This window comes from Lissotriton vulgaris, chromosome 7 (assembly GCF_964263255.1).
Source record: "Lissotriton vulgaris chromosome 7, aLisVul1.2, whole genome shotgun sequence".
NCBI classification, from domain to species: Eukaryota; Metazoa; Chordata; class Amphibia; order Caudata; family Salamandridae; genus Lissotriton; species Lissotriton vulgaris.
The window spans coordinates 595,431,093-595,458,490 of NC_141695.1; the positions used below are offsets into that span (position 1 = coordinate 595,431,093).

Genomic DNA, 27,398 nt, shown 5'->3' on the forward strand with positions numbered 1-27,398 from the left:
TCAGTAATGCTGCTCAATCAAAGAATACAAATTTGTATATACAAGTGTACGTGAAAAACCTTGAAGTATACAAAAGTATCCATTGATCCTATAAATCGTCCTAGAGTAAAGGATTCACAGGCGGTGCCTGTAAAAAAAAAAAAAAAAAACATTTAAAACATTTTTGGGATGGTGATAAGTAGGATAGCTGGGTCAACAGTTAAAAAGATCTGATAGCTCTATATTTAGGGCTATTGGCTCATGGGCTTCAGACAGTCGAAACACCGCCATGCACCATCAATACTTTATATGCTCAACACCACTTATTCTTAGTAGTGGTGGAGAATCCTTTAGCAACAGTATTCAGAACATTAATATTGTACTATTAGTAATGCTTACATGCCAGTGTCTGGGATTGTGCCTCAACTCACCCTGGCATGGGGCTCAGGGAGCTCTTTGCCCTATATAGGGATTATAGGAAGGAGAACTGAGTAAAACAAAGAGGGGGCTTGAGGCATTTCAAGAAAGAGAGTTGAGAAACATTATGTATCCATGCCTGATTGTACTGTGTAGACTTTCTAAAATACAATTCAGAGATACCAGTCAGGTAGCGAGGATGTGCTCATCACTGCAGTGATACAGCGATGGGCCATCCGACATGCATCTCCAATATAAATCATCCCTAGGTTGGTAAACAACTGGGACAATGCTTCGGCACTGTCACCCACTGAGTATGCACAGTAGCGTGTCCCTTATTGAAAGTGTTCAGAGCTGCTTCTCCCATGTCAGTGTTGCAGAGAGATGCAGAGTGCAGCAATTTTGGAAAAAAGATCATGCAGCGATCGAGTTTTTGAAGCGTATATTCGGTGCGTGTAATCCTGCTACACAGAGAGGGGTTTGAATGTGCCTCTACCATATTGGGTGTGCAGCAAAGTAGCGGGTCCCCTTATTGAAAGTATTAAGAGCTGCCTCTCCCATGTCCGGTATGCAGAGAGGCAAAGTGCAGCAGATTTAGTAAAAAAAAGATTATGCATCAATTAAGGCGTCTAAAGCTTAAATTCGGCACGTGTATTGCTGCTAAATGGATTAGGATTTGAATGAGCCTTTACCCTTTCGGGTGTGCGGGAAGGCATGATGCAGAGCGATCTCGCAGTGATCTAAATTTCAAAAGCATATACGAAGTGCAAATACTGCCGCTAATTGGGGAAGAGTTAGGGGATTCAAAAGGGTTTTTTAGTCAAAACTAATATATGGAACCCATACATGATCACAGAGATCCGTCCGATTCACCACACCAGAAGTGAGGACACTGTCCGAGGCGGTGACAAGGGCTTAAATACAAGCATGAATCTATCTGCAAACGGATCAGATGTGTACAGATTGATGTGGTCATGTGGTTCATCAATGCCATTCCGATCACATGACACAGGGTGGCTGGGAATTGTAGTCCTATACTGAAATATAGAGGTGCTCTAACATATAGATGCTCTCTTTGTTTTTGATGTGAAAAAGTTATTTTCTGACTGCCCAACCACACCCGAGTGTGCTCACTTCTGGTGTGTTGAAGCGGCCCCATATCTGTATTCAGGTATGGGTCTCATACATTCATTTTTACTTACAAAACCCTTTGGAATCATTAACCCTTCCCCAATTAGCAGCACTGTATGAACTTTAGTATATGCCTTTGAAATTTAGTGGCAATGCATGCACCGAGTATACGCTTCAGAAATCTCGATTGCTGCATGACCTTTGTTTAAAAAATTTTTTTTTTTACTTAATCTACCACAGTTCTCCTCTCTGCACACCTGACATGGGAGAAACATCTCTTAACACTTTCAATAAGGGGACATGCTGCGTTTCATACTCAGTGGGTGACAGTGCCTCCCATTGCCCCAGTTATTTACAACACTAGGGATGATTCAAATTGGAGAAGTATGTTGGACGGCCCATCGATGCATCACCACAGTGATACAGTGATGAGCACATCCCCGCTATCTGACTGGTACCCCTCGCTATTTAGCAGCATTACACGCACCGAGTATACGCTTCAAAAACTCGATCGCTCCATGATCTTTTTTTCCACAATTTGCTGCACTTTGCATTTCTTTGCACACCTGGCATGGGATAAGCAACTATTAACACTTTCAAAAAGGGACATGCTACTCTGCATACTCAGTGGGTGACAATGCCAAAGCATTGTCCCAGTTGTTTACAAACCTAGGGATGATTGATATTGGAGATGCATGTTGGGCAGCCCATCGCTGTATCACTGTGAAGTGATGAGCACATCCTCGCTACCTGAATGGTACCTCTGAATTGTATTTTAGGATTTCTACACAGTACAATCAGGCACAGATACATAATGCTTTTAGATACTCAAGGGGGCGCACCAAAATGAGAGTCCAAATAGAATAAGTAGAGAAATGTTCTTTATTTATCTTTGTTCAGCAAGAAAGGGCACATCAATAAAATATGTAGTGAGATCAGCCAACGCGTTTCACTCCCTACCAAGGAGTTTCTTCAGGGCGCTGCGAGTATTTTCGGTAAGTTGTCTTATGTAAGATCCCTCTGTGATCGCACTGGTATTTTTTCGGTCGTTTCTTTTTTCAGCCTATTTCTTTAAAAGTCTTTGGAGTATCTCTCTTCCCTTATCTTTTCTTTATATCGTGGACTTTGTTGGTCTTGTCCGAAAAAGTAGTTCTGGTATTTCAAAGAGCTACCCGTCCCTGGTTGTATTTGTTCTAGGTGGGTACAGTGCTGTGATGACCGTCGTCAGTTTCGGCGTCTCGGCATGGCCATGCCGAGACGCCGAAACTGACGACGGTCATCACAGCACTGTACCCACCTAGAACAAATACAACCAGGGACGGGTAGCTCTTTGAAATACCAGAACTACTTTTTCGGACAAGACCAACAAAGTCCACGATATAAAGAAAAGATAAGGGAAGAGAGATACTCCAAAGACTTTTAAAGAAATAGGCTGAAAAAAGAAACAACCGAAAAAATACCAGTGCGATCACAGAGGGATCTTACATAAGACAACTTACCGAAAATACTCGCAGCGCCCTGAAGAAACTCCTTGGTAGGGAGTGAAACGCGTTGGCTGATCTCACTACATATTTTATTGATGTGCCCTTTCTTGCTGAACAAAGATAAATAAAGAACATTTCTCTACTTATTCTATTTGGACTCTCATTTTGGTGCGCCCCCTTGAGTATCTAAAAACTGTTTAACTGATCTGGAGAGCACAGCAACGCCAAACAGCAGCTGGTGTCGGGGTTGGCAGCACAATATCAAACTGACTTGATCATAGACCCATTGGCACTGGAGTTTAGGTGCGGCAATTTAAGGTCCGCTGCTGCTTTTTCGTACAAACAGATACATAATGCCTCTATACTCTTTCTTGAAAGGCCTTGAGCCCCCTATTTGTTTTACCCTGTTCTCCTTCCTATGATCCCTATAAAGGACAGAGAGCTCCCCCATGTCAGGGTGAATTGAGGCACGATCCCCGACACTATGGGGTAAGCCTTACTAATTGTACAGTGTAAATGTTATAAATACTGTCCCTATCGGCAGACTCTGCTACTACTAAGAATGAAGGGCGTTAAGAATATAATGTATTTATGGTGCATGGCTGTGTTTCTGCTGTCTGATGCCCATGAGTCAATAGCCCTAAATATAGAGCTATCAGATCTGTTTAACTACTGTCTTAGCTAGCTTCCTTTTCACCATCCACAATTTCTTTTGTATATGTTTTTTTTACAGGTACCACCAGTGTGATTCCTTAACTCTATGACGATTGATAGGATTACTGGATGTTTTTGTATACTTCAGTTTTTTCACACAGACTTGTGTATGCACACCTGTATTCTTTAATTGAGTACATTGAGCAACAGCACTGACTTTTGGGTCCGGAGGAAAGCTGCAACCCCTCTGCTGAGAGTTAATGGGCTGAAACATGTCTACCTTTTGTTGACACTAAAAGCGGGTATAATTTCTTCCCTTAGTACCCAGTTTTTATTCCCGGTCAAGGAATGCATGAATAAAGGAAGTTGCGTACTCTGTAGCTCGTTTTAATTCTCACTTTACCTTTGCTTTATTGTCCTCACTATCCCAAGCTCATCATTTCATTATTTAGTATAACTCTTAACAATAAAACACTCTGAGCACCCCTCTCAGTGAGGGGGTTGTAACCCGTACCGTGACTAGGCGTCATGGTACGAGGAGGTTCACAGTGGTGAAGCATGCCACCTATGGTGGGTGAGGGAATTTGTCCTTTGAAAGGAATATTCCATGAAAAGTAGATCTCGAGCTATGATAGCAAACTTTTGCACACCTCAAAGGCTCCCTTTTCCACTCGCCTGTGTTGTATTTTCTCACTCTTGGAACCTAGCCGGTTTTCATATTTGAAAATGTCCACTGGTTGGCTCACCGCCTTTGCAGAAAGGCTGGCCTGCAAAAGTTTTTTCTTGCTTTGGATGGGGCGGCTTCCAAGCCCTAGCAGGCGATGTCGGTGTGCTCGCTGGATACTTGGGTTTATGCTGAGTAGGTCTCTTCTTACTCGGTGTATACAATGTTCACAAGTTATCAAAGGGGATAATTATCATTGTTTGTGCACAATTTTGGTACATTTATCGAGGGCCAGTAGCAGCTCTCTCATTCAATAGGCATCAAGTGCATTGCTTGCTGGTAGCATTATCACTGTGCGATGACCCATGGGCACATTCTAGTTTGAAGCGAGGTTCTGCCCAGGCCTGAGGATTGCTTTTGAGTGACGTTAGTCAGTTTCTAAGTGGGTGTGGTTTGGAGGAGGGGGTTGTGCTAGTATCTGATGTCCTGTACAGATGGGATACTGGTTAACGTCTTTCATTATTTGGCCCCACTGGTCGTATACAATGATGCAGGTGGAGGCAAATCTTGAAGGATCTGCAGCTCATCTAATGGGCCATTATTTATCACCATTTGGAAATGCTACATTTGATGGTGTACACGTTGCCATGTCTAACTGTGCTGAATACTGGTTTTGTACAACACCATGATGCTGTAAGTCGTTTCTGAAAATAAAGTTGAAAATTAACACAGCAAGTTATCCGTATATAAGCAGTGCCAAGACAATGACTCAACTGGCAACCTTGAATGGTAAGTTGTTTCTATACTAATGGTTACGAATGAGGTTTAGAACTAACTTGTGAGCTCTACCACCCTGGGCATCTAGGTGACAGTTTTTATAATGTGTAAAAGAGGCAACAAAAGGTATTCTATATTGTAACTGTATACCTTGCTATGCTCACAATAGTCTGTTTCTGGTACAAACACAAGCAACATAAAACCTTGAAAATGTGCCTTCCTCTGTATAAAGATCAGAACATTTCTGGTTTTGGTCCTTAAAAATAATTCAGCAAAATACCAGAAAGCACTAATGATATTGCTCTTTTAAAAATCCACCCTCTGGAATTGAAAAACGCCAAGTGAACTCACAAGTACCGCTTCTTCTAGCAAACTTCTTCACAGCACAGCTGTTTTCACTATGAAATAAACCTTTCCGATTACTCTCCGTAAACTTCTAGTTATTTGAAGTGGCAAGCTAGGTATTCACTCTCTTATTTGTGACAGGCTGAGCTCCACGTCGAATCTTAAAGTGACAACACCGCAGTGACTTGTAGTTTCTCTTTGTAGCTCCCGTCTTCATCCTTCTTTCATTTCAGAATCAAACAATTTTATTCAGCAGACACGTAGCAGTGAACACAGCTGGGCTGCCTACATCCACAGGCCGGCAGAGCGGAGTCAAATTGCACATAACACAGTAACACAGCCATAGGGTCTACAACCCGGAGGGCGACCCGGCGAAGGTGGGCTAACATCCATGCGGTGAGTCCATGTAGGGAGGCGAGGCTGCTTTTTGTCAAAACCAGAAAAGAAAACAACCCGAAAGAAACCGTACCCTCCTGCCCCCCCCAGTACCCAACCAACTCCAGCTCCCCCCCACCCCTCCCACCCTCTCCGCATCAGCATAGTTCAGAGAACCCTCAGAGTCCAAGGGTCAGAGACCCCGTTGCTGCCCTAAGACGACCTAGCAGCAATCATGCCATCATGCCACAGCCCCGGGCGGTTCCAAGGGAATAAGTTGTAACATCTGGAGGAATTTGGGGCACGTGACCTCACGCAAGTCCCGGGACAACAAGTGTATGAAGGGTGCCCAAAGCTTAGCATATGTGTCCCCTTTACCATCCACACACAGGGAAAGCCTCTCCATCCCCAGAAGCAGCCACAGGCGCCTAATCCAGTCCCTGGGGTCAGGGGCGTCCAGTGAGCGCCACTTCGAAAGGATCACCAGGCGCGCCGACAGGAGCGCCAGCGCAATCTGTCTACCTCGAGGGGAGCGCAAGGGAAACGCCTTAGGGTGAGGGAGGCCCAGTAGTACATATTCCGGAGCCCTGGGAATGGTGATACCGAAAGCATTGTCTATGTCATCTAAAACTGCTTGCCAGTAGCGCACCAGCTTGGGACAGTGCCAGAGCAAATGGGAAAGAGTGCCTGTAGCGCCACAGCCCCTCCAGCAAAGCTTCGAGCACTTGGGGTCCCACCCATGGAGCCTCGCCGGTGTGTGGTACCAGTAAGTTACTATTTTGAAGGCCGCTTCCGCTCCCGCCACGTTCGCCGCTGTGTGGTCGCGCGATAGAAAATTTTTACCCCATTCCTTACTCGTCAGGGGGCGGCCCAACTCCGTCTCCCAGCGAACTTGTGCCTTGGAGCGCTGCGGGTGGTGGCGTTTCATAATGAAGGCATACAGCTCGGAGATAAGTTTGCGATCGTCCTTCTTGAAGACCACCCAGCGTTCCAGAGGTGTCATTGGTCGAGACATGTCCGCGATGTTATCAGGAAGCGTCACCCAATGTGCTACCTGCGAGTAGTGGAAGGCGTCAGCCACGGTCAGCTCAAAGTACTCCCGGCGCAGAGTGGTGAACGGTATCAGTCCCTCCGGCTGAAAGAGGTGACCCACTCTCTTACAGCCCAACTCCCTCCAACGCTGGAAGACCGGCGAGTCGCACCCGGGGGGGAAGTCCGGGTTGTCAACGATAGGCGTCAGTGGGGATGGGAAAGTGGTCCAGCCGCGCCTGAGAGCTAGACGATCCCACACTGCCAGGGTCGGGGAGGTCACCGGGGAGGAGTAAAGGCCCCAGGATCTGTGCTTGCGTGGGAGCCATAGCTCGCCCCAGATGTTGCGCCCGGCCACAGTCTGGTCCATGAAGAGCAAGTGCTTGCTGGACAGCGGCCTATTCCATTCCAGAATGAAACGCAGGCACGCCGCTTGGTAGTACGCCTCCACGCACGGGAAGTTAAGGCCGCCGTCATCGCGCGGCGCCATGAGGCGGTCAATAGCAATGCGAGGGCGCTTATGGTTCCACAAAAAAGTGGTCAGCAACCGCTGGAGCTTTCGTAGTGTTCCCGGGGGGGGGGGGCGCAAAGGCAGCATCTGGAAGAGATAGAGGATGCGGGGAAGGATCGTCATTTTGATCGCCGCGAGGCGGCCAAACCAGGCCAGCTGCAGCCGGGACCAGTCCGAGACGGACTTAGCCGTTTGGTCAATGAGGAGCCTGTAGTTGAGAGCAACCGTTTGCGTGAGCGTGGGCGCCAGCTGGATCTCGAGGTACGGGATGGCCGACTGGACCCATTGAAACGCGAAATCGGCACCGAGGTTCCGGACCTCCTCCTCCGGCACCGAGAGGTTCAGGATTTGGGACTTCGAGAAATTGACCTTGAAGCCGGCCACCAGGCCGAAGTCTTCCAGCTCCCGGGAGAGATGCCTCAGTGAGGAGCGCGGGTGTGTGAGAGATAGGATGACATCATCCGCATAGAGGCTCACCTTGTGCTCCTCTGCCCCAAAGCGCACCCCCTGTACGTCCGCATTGTCCCGGAGGCGTTGCGCAAAAGGCTCCATATAGAGCGCGAATAACAGGGGCGAGAGAGGGCACCCCTGCCTCGTCCCCCGGGTAATCGGAAAATAATCAGACCGACAACCGTTCACACGAACAGCGGCTCGGGGGGAGGCGTAGAGGCAGCGGACCCAGCTAACAAACGAGTCCCCCAGATCGAAATTACGCAGGACCGCAAACATGTACGACCAGTCAACGCGGTCGAAAGCCTTCTCGGCATCGATGGAGAGGAAGCATGCTTGTGTACGCGACCGGCGAATCAAGTCCATCAGATGCAGGAGGCGTTTGGTGTTCTCTCCGCCTTGATGCGTCGGCACAAAGCCCACCTGGTCGGGTTCAATGATACCGTCCATAAACGGGCTGAGGCGAGCGGCCAGGATGCCCGAAAATAACTTCATATCTATATTCAGAAGCGAAATGGGGCGGTAGGAGCCACACTCCTGTGCATCCTTGCCTGCCTTATGAATGACAGTGACCACGGCCTCGGCCATGGACGGCGTCACGTTCCCAGACTCTCGGAAGGAGTTGAAGAGACGCGTCAGGAAGGGGGCCAGTGCGGGACAAAACTTCTTGTAGAAGGCGGCCGTAAAGCCGTCAGGGCCAGGCGATTTCGCCACCTTCAGGCGCGCAATCGCTGAGATGACCTCCTCGATGCGTATCTCGGCGTCTAGAGACGCAGCCGAGGTCTGCGACAGGGGAGTGATGTCACAAGACTCCAAGTATGCTTGCACCTTGTCCGGGTCTGGGGGGGTCAGCAGAGTAGAGAGCTTGGTAGAAACGCTGGAAGTTGTTCGCCACGCGTGCGTCAGCCACCTGTACCACCCCATGTTCGTCCTTGACGGATGACACCATCGTTTGTTGCGTTTGCGCCCTCAGACGGTGCGCCAGCATCTTACCCCCTTTGTCGCCACTAAGATAAAATGTATGCCGCAGTCGGAGGAGCGCGTATTCGGCCCTGTCAAGGTCAAGGTGTTTCAGCATGCGCCGCTTCGTCTCCAGTTCCCTCCAGACCCTTTGCACCCCGGTCCGTTTATGTATCGCTTCCAGCCCGTGAACGTCCCTCTCGAGCTCCTTGCGCTTCTCTTTGCGCGCCTTCCCCAACGAGGCCGAAATCGCGATGCATTCCCCCCGCACCACCAGTTTAAGAGCTTCCCAAACCGAACTAAGCGACATCCCGTCGGTCTCGTTGGTGTCAAAGTAATGTTTGATCGTGTCCTGCAAACGATCCACTACCGAGGCGGCGTTAAGCAGAGAGTCGCGCAACCGCCAGTTCCCGCGCGCCCGCGTCCCGGACCCTCCCGACAGCATAACCGAGATAAGCACATGGTCAGAGAGGGAGCGCGGCGCTATCTCCGCAGAAGAGAGCTGGGAAAGCAGGGAAGAGGAGGCAAGGAAGTGATCAAGGCGCGCATAGGACTTGTGCGCAGCAGAGTAATAGGTGAAATCGCGCTCAGCCGGGTGCAAATGCCGCCACACATCATGGAGTCCCCCCTCTTGCAACCAAGCAGGCCCCCTTTGGAAAGCGCGCCAGACGCGTGAGAGCGCGCCTCAGACCTATCAAGCGCCGGATCCATCACCACATTCAAATCACCACCCACCAGGATCCCGGGATCAGGAGAAGCCAGCACATCCGCGAGAGCTGAGGTCAAAAAGGCCTCCTGTTGCACATTGGGGGCATAGATGGAGCCTACCGTGAGTTGGGAGTCCCCCCCATTGGATCCTAACCGCCAGAAAGCGCCCTCTAATATCAACCACCTGGGATAGCACTTTACAATGGGCTTTCGCACTGATCAATGTCGCCACCCCCTGTCTCTTTGTGCCACAGGAGGACCATATCTGGGTGGGGAAGCGCCTGTCCTTCATCCGCCTCGTGTCTTTGGCGAGTAGGTGTGTCTCTTGCAGGAGACAGATGTCGCCACCTGACCCCTCCAACAGGGAGAGGATCGCCACTCTCTTGACAGGGCTGTTGAGACCTCGCACATTTAAGCTAACCACCTTCAAATCTCTCCCCATCTAGCAAGCAGGAGAAGCACTTTGCTGAGAGAAACTAGCGGCTGATGCGGAGAACCCTCCCTCCCCCTCCCTCCCCTCCCCTGACCCTCAACCACCCCAAAACCTTCCAAGTCAAACCCCCCAAAACATACCCACCCCAACAACAACAAACCCCGACATGGTCCCCAGGAGCGAACTACCAAGGGGGAACAAGAGTCTGTCAGTGAAGTCCCAAGGGCTGGGGGCATGGACTTACTCCCACCAGCCACCCAGATCCTGATACAGGACAATACACACGGGGAACGTGTCAGTACATTACCCATCAGTGTCCAGTAGTTCGGTCCCTCCACTGCCAGCCAGCCAAGATGCACAGGGGAAGAAGTTCAGCCGAACCATTCAGGGCCCTTCGGGCGAAACAGTCACCTTCGACACCGAGGCCACTGCGGCGTCACGCTCCTGCAGGCTGACGGACAAATCCGGGCCCGATGGCTTGGACGACCTGCCCACGGTGTGCCATTCCTCGGAGCGGCGACGAGACCTCGAAGAGGGCGATGGGCGCTCAGCGGCGGGGTCAGCCTGCTCCATTCCCAGCAGGTCACGGGCAACCTCCACTGAGCGCACCTGAATCAGCTTCCCCTTCCAGCGGAAGACTAGCCTGAAGGGGTGCCCCCAGGAGTAGGGGACACCCTGTTCCTTCAGAAAAGCTGTGACCTCCCGGAAGCCCCGTCGCTTGGCCAGGGTGGTGGCTGCCAAGTCCTGGTAGAGCACAGGGCGATGGTCACGAAACAGGAGGGGGTCATGCTCACGGGCTTTCTTCAAGATCCTCTCTTTGAGTTGGAAGTTGTGGACGCACACCAGGATGTCCGGGGGGGGGGGGTGCGTTGGAGCCTCGGGGTAAGCCGACTCTATGGGCCCTGTCCAGTTGAATCTCGCAGAGCTCCTCGTCTTGTAAGATGTGGCGGAACAAGCCGTCGACGTACTCGCGCAGGTCTGGCCCCTCACCTTTCCAAGGGACCGCACGAATACGAATGTTATTGCGCCTGGATCTGTTCTCTAGATCCTCCGTATGCGATTGCAGGTCGAGGTGCTGGGTGTTAAGGCGAAGGATCTCCTGCTGGAGCCTATGGATGTCCCCCGCCGTGTCCACGTCGTGTTCCTCGAGGGTCGCCACCCTCTCCCCGATGGCGTCGACGTCTCGGCATACCTCCCGGAGGTCCGAGGCTAGCTGCGCCCGGAGTTCCTGTATGTCCTCCTTGATGGCCGCAAAGAGGTCACGCATAAAGGCCTTGGTGGCCGGCGCCTCACCCTCTTCCGACGCCGCCGCTTTGTCAGGCGCCGTCGACGACCGCAGTGGAGAGCATTTCTGCGAGGCCTCCTTCAGGGCTTTCTCCCTCTCCTTGTCCTTTTTGGTTCTGTTGGCCGTCATGGCGGCGGTGGGCCCTCAGATGCCAAAAGCGCGCCTCCGTGCAGTCGCCGGGCGGGTAGCAGGGTCCGCAAGCGTAGTGCGCCCGGGGTCCCGGGCAACAGTGCAGTCCAGGGGCCAGCGAGCGCCAATTCCGCTGTCCTCGGTAAGGGCTCACCACCCGGAGGCTCTGATCAGGCTGATGGAGCCGGGGGTGAGGGGAGGGACTACCGCCCCCACATGCTGTGTTTGCGCCTCTTCCACTGCCGGCCCAGGCGGGAGGGGGGAGGGGATGCAGAATGGCGCCACGCGGGCCTCTTCTCCCCGGTCAGGGCCCAGGCACACGAGTGTCCCCACAGTGCTGGCTCTGCTTCACTGGGTGCAGCACGGTGCACCACGCTGGGTGTCCTCGTCAGGCGCCCACCACCGCCGGCCCAGGCGGGAGGGGGGAGGGGATGCTGGACGGCGCCACGCGGGCCTCTCCTTACCGGCCAGGACCCAGGCACGCCAATGCTCCCTTAGTGCCGCCTCTGTCTCACCGGGTCCAGCGCTGTGCCCCCTGCTGGGCGCCTCTGTCGGGTGCCTTCCACCGCCGTCCTAGGCGGGAGGGGGGAGGGGATGCAGGACGGTGCCACGCGGGCCTCTTCACTCTGGCCGGGGCTCAGGCACGCAAACGCCCTCTCCGCGCCGGGTCCGCCCCACCAGCTGCAGCGCAGAGTGCCTCGGCGGGCGTCTCTGTCGGGCGCCGGCGAACCTCCGTCGCGATGCGGCGCCACAGCAATGGCGGCTCGCGCGATGCGGCACCAGTGCAGGCCGCTGAGCCGGGGCCCACAGTAGATGGCGCGCCGGGCGCGCGAACCACGGCCTCCAGGCGCCGCGCCGGCTCCACCGCCACCCAGCGCCGCGTCCGCCTCTCCGGGGCTGGAGCGCCAGGAACCGCACCCGCGGCTGCCGGATCATCTCTTAGGCTGCCGGTGATGCTTCGGAGACAGCAGCAAGGCCCCCTGCAGGGCTGATTCAAAGCTTTGCAGAAGCGGCAGCGGAGGGACCGAGAAAGACGTCCTACGCTGCCGCCATCTTGGCCACGCCCCCCTTCTTTCATTTTAGATCCTGTTAGTACCTTTTCCTTTTTCATGAAGACAGATCAGGCCGACATTTCCCATTTTAACCTGTTTATTTTATTGGGGTTTTTTTTGTTCCAAATATTATTGACTTATTTCCAGAAACAGTTTAGAAATGTAGAGTACTTTCATGGATTATGAAGCATTTCAAACATTGTTAATTTCAAAATTGTTAACTAAGAACTCCTCAGATTACTTGATACTTGGCTCCCCTCCACTGCCTCTTTACAAACACAAGCCTGTCTTCCCTTTTGCTTCCTTCAAGATAGGGACTTTTGTTAACCCCTTCGCTGCTCATGACGAGCTCAGCTCGTCATGCAGTACACTGGTCGTGTGCTCATGACGAGCTGAGCTCGTCATGATCTATGGACTATAACAATTTCCAGCACAGAAGGGGAATTGCCTTAACAGTCATGTGGTTAAAGGACTATCAATCACATGCTTGCTTTATTCGACAATACAAGTAATAAAAGCCTACAACAAATATACAATATTCTTAAAATACAAGCTATATAAAAGATGATGAAACAATGTGAGAAAGAATATAAAAACATGGCATTATAGAATATCATATAGTTGAGAGGCAGATCATTTTTTAAAATTTTTATGGGGAGGGGGCAATTGCGAAACACAGCTACATCCTCTATTTGGTGGAAAAGGAACAAGACATTGGAATCCATAATGACAAATTACTATAAAATCCAGAAGATATACATACAGGAATAAAGTAGCCACCACACATGTATTCACAATAAGTAAACATGGACAATTGTTATAATAGCTGCTTAAGCAAGCTGAAAGATGTCAGTAGGATCAAGCAATTCTTGTCATTGCCTTTCCATGTATGGCCCACATTTTACTCAGAAACTTAGCAACAGCACATTCGTATGCCTGATTAGGATCTGATCTAAGTATTCTAGGGGCTGTTTGACTACTGTGAGCTTCCGGTCTTCCAAATCCCAAACGTGGGTTGCTCACTTGTTTTCTCTTGGTTAACTGGGATGTGTAATAGAAGAAGGGGCTCCAATGCGAGGAAATTGTGAGCAGTCCGCAGAAAAGGTGCACAGCTCGGGTCAGAGTAGCAAGAAGTGACAACTAGGGGTGAAGGTGCAATGGGTTAAAGTCAAAGGAGACTTTCATCTAGGCGAAATGGCAACAGCCATCAGAAAATGGACAGTAGGGAGCAGAAACTGGAGTTATTGAGTAGGGAGGTTTACAGAGGGAGTAAGGCTGTAGGGAAACGTGTGACGCGGAGAAAGGGTGACAGTAGGAGTGGAATGCAACTGTCGTATAAAAACAGTGAAAGTAAGGGGAAACGAGCGCTTGCCAGGCATACGCAGTATATTTTTGCATCGAGCTTTCAAAGTGAAAGCGAGATGCAAATCAAACACGCAGCAGAGCTTGTCTTTATGGGGCCATGTGTTTGAAACACATGGCCCCATAAAGATAAGAAAGCTTTTGCGACGAACGGAAATCAGACAAGCCCGTCCAAGTAAGCCGTCTGAAAAAGATAAAAGTCTACGTCACGAAAAGCTCCTTCCTAATAGCTGGCCACCGTTTAGCATAAACGGTGATGCCAGCCAATGGGGAAGAGGGGCGGGGCTTGAGGTCCTTTAATGAAAGTCCTCCAAAACATAAAATCTCGCTGAGCAAGCTGCGCATGTGCGCAGCAAAGCTAGCCAAGACCTGAAAAGAGTTCATTTTTGCCCCTTAATTCTAAATATTCTTCTTGTCTGTGTACACCTGTTGCCCTGAGCTATGCTTGTTCATTTTCACCAAGTACATTGTTTGTATCCTGCGGACCCAGAACGTGATCAAATCGAATAGAGACTTGGGCGACACAGTGAAGAGGCTCACGAATAGCTGAGCAGAGGAGAAGCACTGTGTGCATGAAACGACACTGAAACTCAGTAAAATCTGACTGTGTGATCACTGGTCCGTCTATGGTTATCTGCAATTTCACCTTTTGACCAGAGTCAATAAACACTTATCCTCAAAGAGTGTCATTACTATGTAATATATGAGATAAATACCCTGCTGTACATTATAATGATGGTGCAAGTCACTGAGGGGTTCCTTAACCATATAGAGGAAAAGGCTGAGTACCTTTATAAGGTTATGCAACTCCGAGGTGACTTTGCAGTATCCTTATCATGTACGCCAGGGGTAACTTTATACTATATAATACATGGTCACACCATCACCTTTCTCACAAGTCACTTGAAACCTTGGTGCATAGCTCTTTCATACAAAAGAGTGAGCATGTTTGTAAACACGAAGAATAAAAATAAAACCTCTAGTGCAAAATTAACAACATCAAAAATCTGTTGGTTATTTGTTGCAAACAGATATTAGAAACAGACAAATTTGTCTTTTTTGCTGCACTTGCTTGAAATGTGTAGAAATATGGAGAAAGATTCTAGCTTTTCTCTATCTAAGGAGTGCAAAAAATATGTTCTCTCTGCTTGTCATTGTAAGCTAAATAAATAGAGCAGAAAGAAAAGCAACCTTCCTTTTTCGTTGCTGTAAACAGCTGCTTCAATTATGCTCTGTCACCTGACCCGACCTGCCTTTCTCCTTGGCTGCTTGCTCTGGCGGTAGGTATTCTGACGTGAGAACTCGACTGTAAGAACTTATAATAGTCGAGTTCAGATGTCTTTTCTTATTAATCGGCGACTGGGTACATCACATGTTGCCGATTATAAAGAAATGAGAAACTGGCGTTTATACAGGTATTACAGAATCCCATTTAATATAGAGTGTTAATGATGTGGTAGCATGCTTTCTGTTGATGCTCCGTAATACCTCTCCTGCATCTTTTCATTAGCCGAGGGTTTCCCAAATTACAAATGCCCAGCCATAAACCATACGTTTCCTTAAGACAATCTTTTATTAAAGCCAATTGTATTATCTATTGGACTAGTAAATTTTTGCACTCAGCACACACTCATGACGTTGTTGACCCATAGATTAATAATGGTAGATAAGGTAGCAGAGCATCTGCCTTCTAGGCCTCTCGGTTACACAACTCTGTCTGGAGACTCTGGAGGGAAAAATCATTGGGCTTGGTCTTGCAAAGCCAACTCTTTGCCATGCATTGTAATTCTTTAGTAGTTGTGGAAGTGGCTTGTGTCTAGAAATGTGGTCCCAGCTACCCCTTCAGGCAAGCATGCACTTAAACAAATATAATAGCCCAGTATAAGCCTGCATACCATAACATAACTAGGACTAACATAATATACTATAGGAGAACATAAACTAGTATAATCTAAAGATGCATGTGTTGAGTTCTAAAGCATAACATGGCAGAGCATTGCATTGCATAACGTACCAGGCCTTTCCGACAACTAAACAACCTATTGTTAATGTGGCAGGACCGATGCTTTGCTCACTATTCATGGTTTTAAAAGGTGCCTTACATTTCCCAAAGCATAGATTAATCATTTACAAAGTCATTACAGTACACATCAGAAAACTATCCGCGTTGAGATATAACCTCAGAACCCTCAGAAGGGTAGCCTTGAATATTAGTAGACATGTTTGGCATGATTCAGCCATTTTAATGTGGAACCATACACTTGGCTCTGTGTGACCTGCAGCACGGCTTGCTCAGCTGCTTTATTCTAAGCACCCCCGAATCCTTTCCTTGTCTTCCATTAGTGTTTGTTGTGCTTCTGTGTTCTGTTCGGTATCTGGGTTATTGTGGCTTGCTTATTTTTTCCCAGACGCTTGGACACATGAGCACTGTCTCTCACTGGTCAGCTACTGTTAATCAGTGTGCACTTCATATGCTACATCAACCAGAAACTGGAAATACGAAGTGACCTTTTGTGTGTGACTATGTTAAATGTCTTCACAAGGTCCGTTTTCTGATCATGCACCATATTGCCAACTTCCACATTTTTACTTTTTGATTGTCAGTTTGACAAAGTCCATTATGTCTAAATCCATGCTTGTCTGTTTGGTATGCGCAGGTCCTCCATAACGTCATTAGTTTCCACATACGTTTGGTTTCTTAGCCGTTTTTGTAAACTTGAGGGGTGTGCACACTAAATATTTGCAGCAAACGTACATAATATAGCAATTCCTTGAAAAGAAGCATAATGCAAAACTGCAGAAATTACAGGAGATTAGGCGAAGCGTATCTGAAATTTCACCTGGCCCTAATCTTGTTTTGTGTACCGGAATGTCATGTAGCCATGAAATGCCATGTAGCCATGAAACCACGTAGTGAGGCTATCTGGGTTCTTGGTACCCTGGACTTTGTCAGCCAAGGTGCTCCAAGGGACGAACAGGGCATAGTTGAGACACATTCTCATGTGCCGAGGAGGCTACCTATCAGTAGAAGGAGAAGGGCAAGAAATAGAGTTTGGTCCTTTCAGGGACAGTCCGATATTTTGAAGATGAACTTTTCTCTCGGACCTTTCCAAGTCAACATGATATAGCTCAGGCGAAAGTGTGTGCTATACCGTACCTTGATGTTCATTATACCTTTCTCCTTTTTCTATCTACAGCTGTGCTTTGATCTTGACAGAGAGGTGTACCCCATGGTAGTGCATGCAGTGGTCGATGAAGGAGATGGTATGAAAATGTGCTCTTTTAAAAATGATTTCTGCTTCTCCCCTATCATGAGTAATATTTTGAATCACTTGACAATACTGAATTTCTCTATACCATTGTGGTACTCTTTATATTTCTGCTTAGTGTAGTGCTGAGCTGTTCTCTTTAAATATTTGCGCAATGTAACATTGTCCAGTGATGGCGTCCTTCACGGATTCGGTCTTGACTCTTGTTATAAGTTGTATGCTGCGCTTTCTCATGCTATAGTGTGATTAATATTGGAATAGGATGTCATTGGCATGGTAAACAAGCATCCACCCGTGCCTGACTGCATTTTACAATGGGTATCCTGGCTTTTATTTTGACCTTGGCATCATACTAATCTAGACCTGTCCCTGATAAATGTGAGGGCCAGAACCTGTTCTTTGACCTGGAGGGGTGCACCAAGCATGCCATCCTAATGTTCGGTGAACCATGTCCATGGTCGGGGTGAATCACATAAAGCAGTGGTACCAGCATACCTTGTATTTTGACTCTATAGATTGACTAGACCTCAGTATTAAGGAGTGGCGCGCTTGCTGGCTTTGCTTGTATAATATTCTGATACTATGTGAACTGACTTCCTGTGTGTATGCCGAGTGCTTGTATATGCAGTGAGAGTGAAGCATGTGTACAGCAGTAGGACTCTGTGTGTGGCATGAGTGTTGCATATTGAAGGCAGTGGGATCCATTTTGGATGCCTCTGCATTAGCATGGCACAATTTGGAGGATGAGGGCAGCTTACTGTAGTCAATAGAAGTTTATTATCTGTATTCTTAGGACTGTAGAATGGAATTCCAGACACTGAAATGAATGAGGGTGAAGATAGGGGTCCTTTTTAGGTCTCGCCTGTCAATGCGCATGCGCATCGAGCAAGCAAGACTATGGGGGCTCATCCACTCTTTATCCAACTTGCAAGGAATCGTGGCGATTCCTTGCAGGGCCCGTGACTTTTAAGCTCAATGCGCATGCGCGTTGAGCTTAAAAGCGCGTGCACATCCGTCTTGTTTTACCCGCTCCGCCCCCTCCCCTGCCCGCCGTGTCGCATTTCTCCTCCCCCCTCCCCTCTCTTCCCTCCGTCTTGTTTGTTTATTTTTTTACCCGCTCCGCCCCCTCCCCTGCCCGCCGTGTCGCATTTCTCCTCCCCCCTCCCCTTATCTGCCTTCCCTCCGTCTTTTTTTTTTTACCCGCTCCGCCCCATCCCCCAGCTCACATCTCCACGTTCTTTCACTTTTGGAGTTTTCAATGCAGGCTCCGCATCGTGGTTCTGCTATATGGGGGCGTGTTACCGATACTCTGCCTCAATGTAAGTTACTCATTTTTACGGTCTGTACTCCTGTTACATTTGGCCCCAGGTTGTGTAATTTTTAGAATTATTTCCCCACGTGAGCCTTACTGGATTCAGCTCTGGAAGTCGTATCTGCTCTAAGTACATTGGTACTCTGCCCCTCTGTAAGTCCCCCATTATTATTCTTCCACTTCCTGACACATTTCGTCCCAGAATGCACTTGCCTAAGCTCTTTGCAAATTAAAGATTTTTAGCGCAACATGAGCCTTTCCAGATTCTGCACACTTTTCCCACTTCACCGCTAGTGATATCAGACCTGGGACCACACTTCTCCACTCACTTCATTTTGTGTATTCCTTCACTGCATGCGCTACATCGATCTCAGTGGCCTGGCCATTACTCCTCACTCGACTGCGTACACTATCGATCTCACCGCTCATACCACTTATGGTTTTTCACTGCCCATTCCATTGCACGTTCCAGTATTTTTACATCTAATTGATAATTTAATTGTATACATACCTCACATTATTTCTTTGCTTTGTCGCCCAGCTCTACATCTAGATATCCTTCTGTTTTGTTTCTCCCCTCTCCTCTAATCCCCCTCCTTACCCCCGTTTTTTTTATCCCACTTCTTGGCCTTGTACAGGCAACCTCTCAGGCATATGCTCTTGTGTCCTGATGATCCCCCCCGATGCTAGTAGGGATCAAAATGTCATTGACTAACACATCTTGATACCAAACTTGTTCATTTCGATTCATGTGGAGCACAAAGTGTTTGTTGCATTGTGACGGTTCTTAACATGCATCTTGCTGGTGTAGTCACTATATGTGTAAATGCCTGAAGGCTTGGAATCTGTGGACTGAGTTTTTACCCGTGCAGAGCTACGTTCTTTCACTTTTGGAGTTTTCAATGCAGGCTCCGCATCGTGGTTCTGCTATATGGGGGCGTGTTACCGATACTCTGCCTCAATGTAAGTTACTCATTTTTACGGTCTGTACTCCTGTTACATTTGGCCCCAGGTTGTGTAATTTTTAGAATTATTTCCCCACGTGAGCCTTACTGGATTCAGCTCTGGAAGTCGTATCTGCTCTAAGTACATTGGTACTCTGCCCCTCTGAAAGTCCCCCATTATTATTCTTCCACTTCCTGACACATTTCGTCCCAGAATGCACTTGCCTAAGCTCTTTGCAAATTCCAGATTTTTAGCGCAACATGAGCCTTTCCAGATTCTGCACACTTTTCCCACTTCACCGCTAGTGATATCAGACCTGGGACCACACTTCTCCACTCACTTCATTTTGTGTATTCCTTCACTGCATGCGCTACATCGATCTCAGTGCCCTGGCCATTACTCCTCACTCGACTGCGTACACTATCCGATCTCACCGCTCATACCACTTATGGTTTTTCACTGCCAATTCCATTGCACGTTCCAGTATTTTTACATCTAATTGATAATTTAATTGTATACATACCTCACATTATTTCTTTGCTTTGTCGCCCAGCTCTACATCTAGATATCCTTCTGTTTTGTTTCTCCCCTCTCCTCTAATCCCCCTCCTTATCCCCGTTTTTTTTATCCCACTTCTTGGCCTTGTACAGGCAACCTCTCAGGCATATGCTCTTGTGTCCTGATGATCCCCCCCCGATGCTAGTAGGGATCAAAATGTCATCGACTAACACATCTTGATACCAAACTTGTTCATTTCGATTCATGTGGAGCACAAAGTGTTTGTTGCATTGTGACTGTTCTTAACATGCATCTTGCTGGTGTAGTCACTATATGTGTAAATGCCTGAAGGCTTGGAATCTGTTGACTATCATATTTTTACCCACTGCACCTGGTCTGTTTGGCTTTGTTTTTTGATTGCTTGTGAATAAATACTGCTTTTACATTTGTATAAAATCAACACAGGTCTTAATCTGTGTACCATTGCTCTATACATATTTGCTAGGGACTCTTTGTCTCTTATAATATATTACATACCCTAGGTCCCTCTTGACTCACAGGGTTCCCTTATTTCTTTATAAACCCTTCTTGTATGATGTCGAATGCACACACTGAAAACCCTTCAACGTAGTCACCATCTTCAGATTTGTTTCCTCCGATTACAGCCAGGAAACAAGAGTGCTCTGGAGGCGAAGAGGAAGAATTTGCACTAACCCCTCACCCTCACTCACCCTCAACCCCTCACCCTCACTCACCCTCAACCCCTCAAACCCTCACTCACCCTCACTCACCCTCACTCACCCTCACCCACCCTCACTCACCCTCACCCACCCTCACCCTCACTCACCCTCAACCCCTCACCCTCACTCACCCTCAACCCCTCACCCTCACCCTCACTCACCCTCAACCCCTCACCCTCACTCTCACTCTCACTCACCCTCACTCACCCTCAACCCCTCAGCCTCAGCCTCACCCTCAACCCCTCAGCCTCACCCTCACTCACCCTCACTCACCTCAACCCCTCACCCTCACTCACCCTCAACCCCTCACCCTCACTCACCCTCACCCCCTCACCCTCAACCCCTCACCCTCACTCTCGACCCCTCCCCCTCAACCCCTCACTCACCCTCACTCACCCTCACTCACCCTCACTCACCCTCAACCCCTCACCCTCACTCACCCTCAACCCCTCACCCCCTCGCCCTCACTCACCCTCACAACACATATTGTGTTACAATAGGTGTCACATTTGCGAAAGATAAAACTATTGGCATTGTAAATAACAAAGCTATTAATTCGCTATTTTCAAAACGAGCACATAAATAAAAAATGTGTCCTTTACAATACCAATAGCTCAAACTTTCCTAATGCGAGACCTATTGCATTGCTGTGCTTCTCTCCCCTGCTGCACTCTCCTGCTCTCTAGAGATGTGGCCTAACGACCAGAGCTGCCATCTAAGTCACGTAAATACAAAACATGTTGCATTCCAAATGCTATAGGTGTCACATTCGCGAAAGTTATAACTATTGGCATTGTAAATGACAAAGCCATCAATTTAGCAATTTTAAAAACCAATAAATAAATACAATATGTCATTTACAAGACCAATAACTCCAACTTTTCTAATGCGAGACCTATTGCATTTCCAATGCTTGTTATAAATGTAGCTGTTGGCAAAGTGCTGATGATTAGTTCTTCCTTAGCACTTTCGTTTGATAGAAGCCAGGGGCGGGAGGTGGCCCTTCAGTTTCTGTTGTTCAAGGTGAAATATTTTTTAGGCAGGGTGTGCTCTTTTGTCTGTCTGTGATTACTACTTTAGGAAGGCTGATAACAGCCAGGTGGAGAAATCTCATACTTCATTGTACCCCTGTATGGATACTTGTGCTTGGAGCCATCCCCATTGTTTCCTGATGTAATAGTCAGTACTTTATACAAAGGCTGCGCCTGAGAAGCAGACTGAAAATCCAAAAGAGGACAAACCCAAAAGTGTTCTTAAACACCATACAGTGACTCCACAACCCCTGCATGGAAAATGCATATAATAGTGGGATCTTTGTTTGAGTTCCAAGTTCTACTTGCTTAAGGAAGGGAGAGCTATGTGGAGTATATGAATACTACTATTACTGTATTTTTACATGAAAACATAATCCTTTTAATGTGAATGAGTTTTGTGTGTGTATGTATATTCTTTTTTTTTTTTACAAAGAACTAGTTGTTCAAATATAAAATAGAAGAATTAGTGTTCTTTTTTTTAAAAAACGTTCTTTTCCACACTCAATTTCCAAGTATGATCTTCATTTGAATAATACTTTAGTTACTGGGATAGTACTTCTTTGTTCATCCGGATGCATGCTTGAGTGTGAGGGTAGATTCATGATATTCTGCATTACTGTGTCCCTCCTCAGAATCAAACCGTAGAACATTTAGGATGTGCTTGTATGGGGTGATCTTATTTGTAAAGGATATATTTAGAAAGGTGCTCATCTGTGGCCAGATCCTCATAACAAAGGGTGACCTTTTGTTTTCTCTGTAAGATGGGACTTAGTTAGCAAAGAAATGCATGTGCATCTTTCTGACCCCAAACATTTCTTTTTATTTTAGGGCACACTGGTCACTCGCATGTTCTTCTGGCTACATTTGAAAAGGTAAGTTTAAGGCCACTCTCTTTTTCCTCTACCATCAACTGTGTTTTTTCTATTTGTGAGGAGAACAAAAGTGATACTCAGCTGTTATGTTGGTTGTTTGTAAAATGCTTAATGCAGCCATCAAAGCTGTGAGAGTGGGTGAAAAAAAAGGATGGAGAACGAATGAGGAAAGAGCCTTATCAATAGAAATACGTTTTCCAAATTGCTCACACAGCAGACTGTTGTAATAGTTTATAATGGGTAGCCAGCCTAGGGCATATAGCGGTGAGGACATGAAACTGGGAGCAGAATAGGTGGCCGGTCATCCATGAAGAAGGAAGTGGCAGAATGGTAAGAGATATAAATATTAAGTGCACTGCCTGTAAATGGAAATAAGGCTTGTCTGTGAATAAGCTGTCAGGATAGCCTAGCTGGGAAGCAGAGAAAGAAAGTTTCTGTGAGTGTCTCTATGTTTGTCAGTTTGTCTCATTTTGTGTATGGTTGATGAATCTGGGCCTTTCTAGGGTGATTAACAATCAAAGTGTACTGTTGGAGGAAAACTAAGTCCAGAGGAAACCTGTGATATTAGGATATTGGTATCCCACCATCAGACATAGCTTGTCTGCAGTCTGATCTTCACCATATCCGTCTCCATAATTGATGAATTTGCTTGCAGGGTCCATCAACTAAAGAGAAACTTAACGGGGTTAAAGCTGTCACAAACAATGAGCATTAGCAGTGTTGCACTAGTTTTCGTGTTTTCGTGGCTCCACTGTTTGGAAGCCACGACTATTAAACATCCAACAAAACAATTAAAGAGAAGTGTATATATGTTACTCTACTTCCAGCCAAGATTCAAGCAATACAATGTCCTGAAACATATCAAATATGAAACATTTAACCAGATTCAATTTTCATGAGTCTTGCAAATGCGTTTAGAATGCACATTTTATTCATTTTTTAAAACAAATACTTTTTTCAATCAGCCCAGCTAACGTCTTTCAACCCTTAGGACTTCCTCAGGGCTTTGTTTTCTTTGTACAGTTTTACTGTGTATATCCCTGGCTGGCTTCCAAAGCTCTCTTCAAAGGTTGTCCCTTTTCCAAACGGCAGCTTGGAGTTGATGAACTACTTACTGATCGTAACTGTGGTGCGGAAGTCTACATAAATAACCCTTTTCTTCTCGCCCAAAGCTCCACCTGTATCCCAAATGGGGAATAAAAGTTCAATTCTGAACACATTCACAAGACTCCTGAGAATTGAATCTCGTTGAATTTTTCATATTTGATATGTTTCTGGACATTTTATTGCTTGGCCATCATGTTGTATTAGAGACTAGGACTTGCGTTAATACATGCCAGAGACATGTGAAAAGATGCAGGGCAAGGTCCCCTTGTGTCGCTCTGAAATTTCAGGATCATGGACGGCTAGGGAAGAGTGAATGAGTGAACACATTAATTTGAAGCATTTCTCTAGGACAGTAGATAGAGGGACTGCATGGCAGGGCTTACTGTAAAAGGAAGTATTTCAATACATCTTTCATCCCAGCACTGTCCCTGGTCCCCAAAATCAACATTTCTGAAATAGGTATGCTGTTGCTAAAGTTGCTCACAGGTGTGGCATAGTTCTGCAAAGTCTTCACTCCTACATAGTGTCTGGCAGGTTTTGAACTGTGGACTTTGGGTATCAGCAAGTAACAATGCATTGCTTACTATCAGGTTATGCATAGTGTAAAGGCAGATACTTGGATTTGCAAATATATACACCAAAGTAAGACTCACCTTGGGCATGAGCGCTATGTGTAGGGGAAAATATTCTTTACATGTTTTGGAAATTGACCTCAGAGTCATCCCTCAGATTGCAGGTCTCTTACAGGCTCAGTCTTTCAAGATATGTGCTGGAAAATATCTTGGGGATCAAAGCTTTTACTGAGGGTATTCAAATCTTTAAGGTTTAGGCCAAAGATAGCTAATCTAGACCTCAAGTTGCACAGATCTCAGAGTCAGACTTAAGAAAACAGAACCTTCCAAGTACTGCACACACTTTACCTATGATGCAAAGTTATCAAGTGTTTTCATTCTGTTCTCCTCATTCCTAGGATTGGAGAACTATCCTTTCAGATGCAACTGAGCTCTCTGCTGGGTTGCCTTTTGAAATGATCTCTTTACAGTCCACTGTAACGATTTTGTCGTTGACATGTGAAGTGGACCTAGGTTTGATGTAGAGTAGTGACTGCTGTAGGAGGCTTTACTTTTACGCTGATAATATTTTTAGACAAGCCAGTGGAGTCTAACTGAGGACACCACCTAGGGACCTCCTCTGTAATTCTATTGCTGACTGTATGGTTTGTAACTGACTAGTTAACGTGTAGCTACTCCTATTTCATGCTAAGGGGCACGCATTTCTCATTGAACTCTCTCGCCTTTGCAGCACATGGATGCGAGTATCTGCGTGAAGCCCCTAAAGCAGAAGCAAGTGGTGAGTATCTCTAGCACATACTTCATCTGTGGTTTTGACATAATGCGGGCGAGACATAAATGGGATGCTTTGTTTTGAAGTAGTGCTCTGGCAGTAGGGATAGCCATGTGAGGTATACCCAGAATGAGTGGAAGTAGGGGGGCTGGAGAAGACGTTTGGCCCCTATTTATTGTCAGTCTAGTTACAACACTTTCGTGGAAGATGGAGATCTTTAGTCCTCTTGAAGAAAGTACATAATTAGTACTCTTGGTAAGGAAAAATATAAAATTTAGCCCATTTTGAGACCGCTATAGGGTGAGACTGATAGATATTCCTCTTAAGGGTTAAAAAGAGGGAACACTAGCTGTGTCAGGCTCCCCTGCAGTATTGGATCAGTAAACCCCGATGTGAGAAGGAAGTAGCCCCCTCCATTTTATTATAAAGGGAGCTCTAGTTTCCAGGAAGATTGTTTTAGTCTCCTCTTTCAGTTACACTGAGGGAGTTTTGAGGCTAACAGGCCTGAATACAGGCCATTGCAATGCAAGTTGTAGAGCGGAAGCTCTGAAATGCAGACCGATCCTTACTGTGTGGGGCAGGGAACAGTTTGAAGATCACAAGAAACATGTAGAGCTCTCTTCTCAGAGATTAATTGTGAGAATTTGGACTCCTCTTCAGGAACATAACCTTTTTCTTGGTTACCTGATTATCTATGTCCTTCAGGTGGATGGCGTGAGCTACCTCCTTCAAGAGATCTATGGAATAGAAAATAAGTACAATACAAAGGATTCTAAGGTAAGCTCTAAACTTCAAACTCTGGGAATGAGTGTAAGCTCCATGTGGTTGGGGTGGATGTTGACCAGAGTTAATAGCTTGGCATGCTGTCCATTGCGCTGTAAGTCATATCAAGGTTGGAGGTTTTGACCATGATGGCGGCCTAGTGGTACATTTAAACGAGCGACCTACGCTGAATTTAGTTGTTACTGGGATATTGATTACCCTGAGCCAGATGCTAGTGAGAGCATATACAGGCCAGCTGTATTTAAGTAGTTGCTGTACTGTGAGAAACCTGTTGCCTTTTGCCGTCTGATTGAGTTCCTGGAGTTCTTTATCGCCCTGTCCTGAAGAGGCCAGACTTGCTGGAAGGCCGTAACGCGACGCATCGACACTTTCCATAAGGAGGAGTCATTGTTTTGAAACATTTTGGAAATTATTGCCATTTGACACACTTAAAATTTGGGTTCTGTTAAGTCTCTAGTTGAACCAGTTGTTTCTGACTACCTCTTAGTCTACCCCCTAGATTGAATAGGAGGACACTCATCTTTTGCTGAAATATTGTTTTATGGGTGAAGAAAATTATTTATGATATTTGTTTATTTTTGTATGAAGTGTATATGTTGTTTTTTGTTTGTATTCATTGTATATAGGTGTGTACATATGTATGTATATTTGTGTATAGTGAAAAAATGTTAATAAAAGAAAGTAGCGGAGAGTAAGTAATTCTGCTTGATTACAATAAATAAAATGTGTAATCATGTCCTCATCTGCTAGTGATGATGTTGATAATTTGTTAGTGATATATGACACAAACAGTAGGAGAATTTAGAGTCACCTATTTGAGAAATAGTTAGATATATTTTTTCCTCCTTTTTCCACTTTTTTATTAGTTTTCTGTAAGTCCGATCAAGGCGTTGCTGGTTCCTGATTCAGCACAGCTATGAACCCAGAGTAGCAGATTTGTTTGGCAAAGACAAGTATATTTGAGAAGATTAGATTCTTTTAAGACATTAGTTTTGTTCGAAAATGTCAAAATAATGTAATTCAATCAATATCACAGCTACTAGCATCCTATGAACCTTATGATATAAATAGCACTATAACCAACTATACTTCTATTACAAGGACCACTCATAACTGCCATTCAGAATATATTATTTTGGCGCAGAAGAAGTGTGTGCCAGTAACCGGTATTTATGGATTTGCGACCCCAATTTCCAGCTTCAGTGGGCAGCTGTGTAACAAGAAAAATATGTCCACCATTTTTTTACAAATAGTAGTCATTCCAGTAAATGAGAGCCCTGTTTACTTCCGAAGGGTGGAGTACAGGTGGAGCAAAGGGGTCTCCTCCCCTTTCAAACCAGGCAGAGCCATATGTATGCCTTACTGAGGTCTGTCATGTCCCAGACTTAGAGTAGGGAGTATTGCAGCAATAATGATGCTGGGTGGGTTTAAAAAGGGAAGATAATAGCCAGAAGGAACACTAGGAAGTGTGGGGAAGTGGGTGGACTATAGCAAATATTGAGTGGTTTTGCAAGTTTGCTGAATCATGTGGAAACAGAGCAATATGAAAAGGAAAAAGGGGGTTGTGGTGGTCTGTTGCTTCACTGTGGACTGAAAAGCTCAAAGGGGAGCCAGAGAAGTGTAGTCAAAGGAATCTCACCCTATTAAAGCTGTTATTAAAATAAATGATTCCTTTGTTTACCCCCATGTTGATTGGATAAGGTGTGATAGGTGGAAGCCATAGATGGGCCACAGCTTGGGATTCTTGAA

General features: G+C 46.7%; 1 protein-coding gene across 4 annotated transcripts in view; it reads left to right on the plus strand.

Moving 5' to 3' along the window:
- The window catches only part of RNF157 (ring finger protein 157), a 548,807-nt gene that overhangs the window by 195,188 nt on the left and 326,221 nt on the right, over nt 1-27,398 (plus strand). For all 4 annotated transcript variants that reach the window (XM_086930701.1, XM_086930704.1, XM_086930702.1 and 1 more), the window contains exons 6-9: nt 16,943-17,009; nt 22,372-22,415; nt 24,825-24,872; nt 25,572-25,643. In XM_086930701.1, the coding sequence (XP_086786827.1) occupies nt 16,943-17,009; nt 22,372-22,415; nt 24,825-24,872; nt 25,572-25,643 (231 nt within the window). The remainder of the gene's footprint in view (nt 1-16,942; nt 17,010-22,371; nt 22,416-24,824; nt 24,873-25,571; nt 25,644-27,398) is intronic.